The sequence below is a fragment of the Nanorana parkeri genome, unplaced genomic scaffold (genome assembly GCF_000935625.1).
Source record: "Nanorana parkeri isolate BGI_ZX_2015 unplaced genomic scaffold, ASM93562v1 scaffold975, whole genome shotgun sequence".
NCBI lineage: Eukaryota > Metazoa > Chordata > Amphibia > Anura > Dicroglossidae > Nanorana > Nanorana parkeri.
In genome coordinates this window covers 443,499-446,880 of record NW_017307243.1, presented here as the reverse complement: position 1 = coordinate 446,880, position 3,382 = coordinate 443,499, and the positions used below count along the sequence as shown (strand labels likewise).

General features: G+C 44.6%; 1 protein-coding gene across 1 annotated transcript in view; it reads right to left on the bottom strand.

The window, feature by feature from the left end:
• Positions 1-1,808: 1,808 nt before the first annotated feature.
• The window catches only part of TMEM11 (transmembrane protein 11), a 12,221-nt gene continuing 10,647 nt past the window's right edge, over positions 1,809-3,382 (bottom strand). Inside the window, exon 2 of the mRNA XM_018566788.1 lies at positions 1,809-2,626. Within this exon, the coding sequence (XP_018422290.1) occupies positions 2,110-2,626 (517 nt within the window). The 3' untranslated portion in view covers positions 1,809-2,109. The remainder of the gene's footprint in view (positions 2,627-3,382) is intronic.

Here is a 3,382-nt window from a genome sequence, read left to right as displayed (position 1 = left end):
CCTTTGATTGAAGTGCGACAAACTACATTACTATGGTTTTGTAAAAGCAAGAAAACAGCAGATGCTGCTTGTATTCAGGCTGCCTCTCTCTAATCGAATGTCTGTACAAAGCTATAAATAGCATGGGGGGATGGGTTGCTTCTCAGACTCATTCAGTTATGTATGTACAATTGTGCTAGAGCAATGGTTCTCAACCCTTCTAGGGCCGGGACCCCTTGGTAACATTTGACAAGTTGTGATGACCCCCAACGGTAAAATGTAGGGATGACGCGGCTGCTGCAGCGACATCTGGCGGCGTGGCGGGAGAACTGACACTGCTGCGCTAGGAGAGGGCTGAGGAGGACTCTCACCTAGCACAGCAGAAATCACACAGCGACCCACAGGTTGAGGACCGCTGGTGTACGCCGTCAGAATAGAAAAAACAAAACATAGGAATGCATAGCTAGATTCCTATTGGCTATTTCACTTTGCAATAGCAAACTAGCGATTGCACCCGCCCTCTGGTGTTGTCAATCACTAGAAGAGGACCTGATTGAGAACTTCAGGTCCCCCTCTGCTGATTGGCAGCAGAGGGCGGGTACAATGCTAGTTTGCTATTGCAAAGTGAAATAGCCAATAGGAATCTAGCTATGCATTCCTATGGTGGTTTTTTTTTTTTCTGACTATGGCGGCCGATGTCAGGAAAAAAACCAAAAAACTATTGCAGGGAAAGGTTTACTCTGCTTGATCGAGCAGAGTAAACCTTTCCGGGAAAAAGTGTTTCTCTCCCGGGCGGTTGGGAGCCGCTAATAGTGGGAGACTCCCGGGCAACCCCTGGCAAATCGACATTCGACACCGACGGGGTCGCGACCCACAGGGCTGAGAAGCGCTGTGCTAGAGCCATGAAACTCTGCAACCAATAGACTTTTTTTTTACCAAAGGAGCTAAGGCCATCATTATCAAGATGGGAAATGGAGCCTTGAATTCCACCTGCTGGCTGGAAATGTAAATATATAATTTGCAATACTTATTTACAAAATGTATTTTGTAGTCCTGTACATTATAACATAATAATTTCCAAAAGAATTGTAAAGCTGTCAGATGACACAGCCAGATCTTTAACCACCGCAGCAGCAGAGCGTGGTCATGAACACGGTACAAAACACATCTCCCATTTTCTGATTGGACAATGAAGAAGCAGCAGCACACTAGTGAGGTCATGCCTCTGCTCTCTCCTCTATTAAGCATATGTGCAAGCAGCAGTCTAAATAGCTCCTAGTGTACACCCTCCCTCTCACAGTCTAAGTGCTGCTGTAGGGGCAGGGAGGGTTACAAGAGGCTGTTAGTATGAAAAATGTAAGTACTACACTACTTGCATTTAAAAATAAATTTAATTTTTGCATACCTGAAAAAATGGTATTTGTCTATATTAGTTTAGCTTTAAATATTTAAGCTGGCCAATAGACCGAGCTCTTTCCATTGATCCTTTAAAATTAAAATCATTCCGGTTTCTCGAAAGTGAAATTCTCTGACCTAAATGCTCATTATAAAGAACATTGATACTGTTGCATGTATGTCTAATATATATATATTTTTTTTTTTTAATATATATATATATATATAACACACCATGCAAAGAATTTCAGAAGCTGATGAAATACCTTTTGGTACTTTCACCCAACCAGATGTGATCAGATAACCTGTACCCTTGTACAAACTGGTTCCAGAATCCAGAAATGTACCTTAATTAGCTTAAAGCAGACTTTGTTTTTTTTCTTCTACTTTTTCAGTCCACCACATGAAAAGCAAGTAGCCATTTATTTAGTTTAGATTTTAATAGTCACATGGGCTTCTGGCTGGTTAAGTGTAGTACAACAAATACATAAATCTATGTTCAACATAAAAACACCTCCCTCATAACCCACTGGTATAATCCATGTATTCCCTGTTATGTGTATGACTTGCAGCTAGGGTATACTGACTTCAAAGCAGGTTCCTCACCATCCTACTATAAAGCGCTGAAAAGAAATCAGTGCAGTAGCACCACATTTTTTTTTCTGGAGAAATTCTTCAATCTCAATTAAATTTCACAAAAAAGTGTTATTGTTGCATGCTCAGCATCCATGGAAATCATACAAGATAAAGTTCATACAGCTTCTTTACACAGTATGCCAGTGCAGCAAGTGCTATTGTGTTGTGTAGTCTTTTCCTATGGACGTCATCCTTCCTTACAAGCACGACTGGTGTAGAGGAGGTAAGAGTGTGTAGTGGAAGTCTTGATAGTTTATAGGCATCATACTCCACCTGATATTTGCAGCAAGGATCAAACTGCCAGGAGATTCCATAAAGAGTAGAGCAGGCCAAGCTGAGAATACCAGCTGGCAGAGACATATATGGTATATACTCAGAAGGCAAAATGAGTGGAGTGAGAAGGCACACTGTACCAGAAAGTACTGCTGACTTGTGCAGGCAGTTTCCCACGGTAATCCAGCGTGCAGTTTCATCTCCAATACGGGTTGGTTCAATGACTATATATTTGTATTGAGCTTCAAGTGCTTGCTCCAGTTCATACTCAAACTGGTCTTGTGCATTTTCACCATTGTAGATCTCGTGCACGATGTACCACTCGCACGTGGAAAAGGGCACCCTGCCAAAGAGAAAACATTTGATTAATCTCCTGTGTGTGTTTCTTTACATAAATTCAGACAACAACCAATCACTGAGCTACTGATGGATTCCAAACGCAATTGTTTTAAAAAGGAGAACTATGGGGTTAAGGCTTTTCCCCATAGTTCTGCTTAGGGTAACGGGAGGACACAAACTAGCGTCCTCCCGTCACCCTAGGCTCAGTATAACGCGAGCTGTAGCTTGCGGTATACTGAGACGCCGCAGCTGAAGCGGATCCCGACAATTGTGCCGGGATCCGCCCAGCTGCGTGAGTGACAGCTGGCTCTGCCTATCTAAAGGCAGAGCCAGCTGTACCCGCCCCCTCCCCCGTCAGTTCCGCCAGTCAGCGCTGGTGGATCAGAGCGGGGAGGGGGGAATCCAGCCCCTCCCCTGTCACGGCAGAGAACTGTGACAGGATCGAGAGGCGAGCGAACCCGGTATGTGTTCGCTCACCTCCCGATCTACTGAGCCGACCTGTGACAGTCTCATTGTCACAGGTCGGCTAGAACTATGAGGTGAGTGAAAAGCACTCACCTCATAGTTCTCCTTTTAAAGGAGAACTATGGGGTCAGTGTTTTTCCCCATAGTTCTCCTTAGGGTAACGGGAGGACACAAACTAGCGCCCTCCCGTTACCCTAAGCTCAGTATACCGCGAGCTACAGCTCGCGGTATACTGAGACGCCGCACCTGGAGCGGATCCCGACGTAGATGACGGGATCCGCCCAGCTGCGTGAGT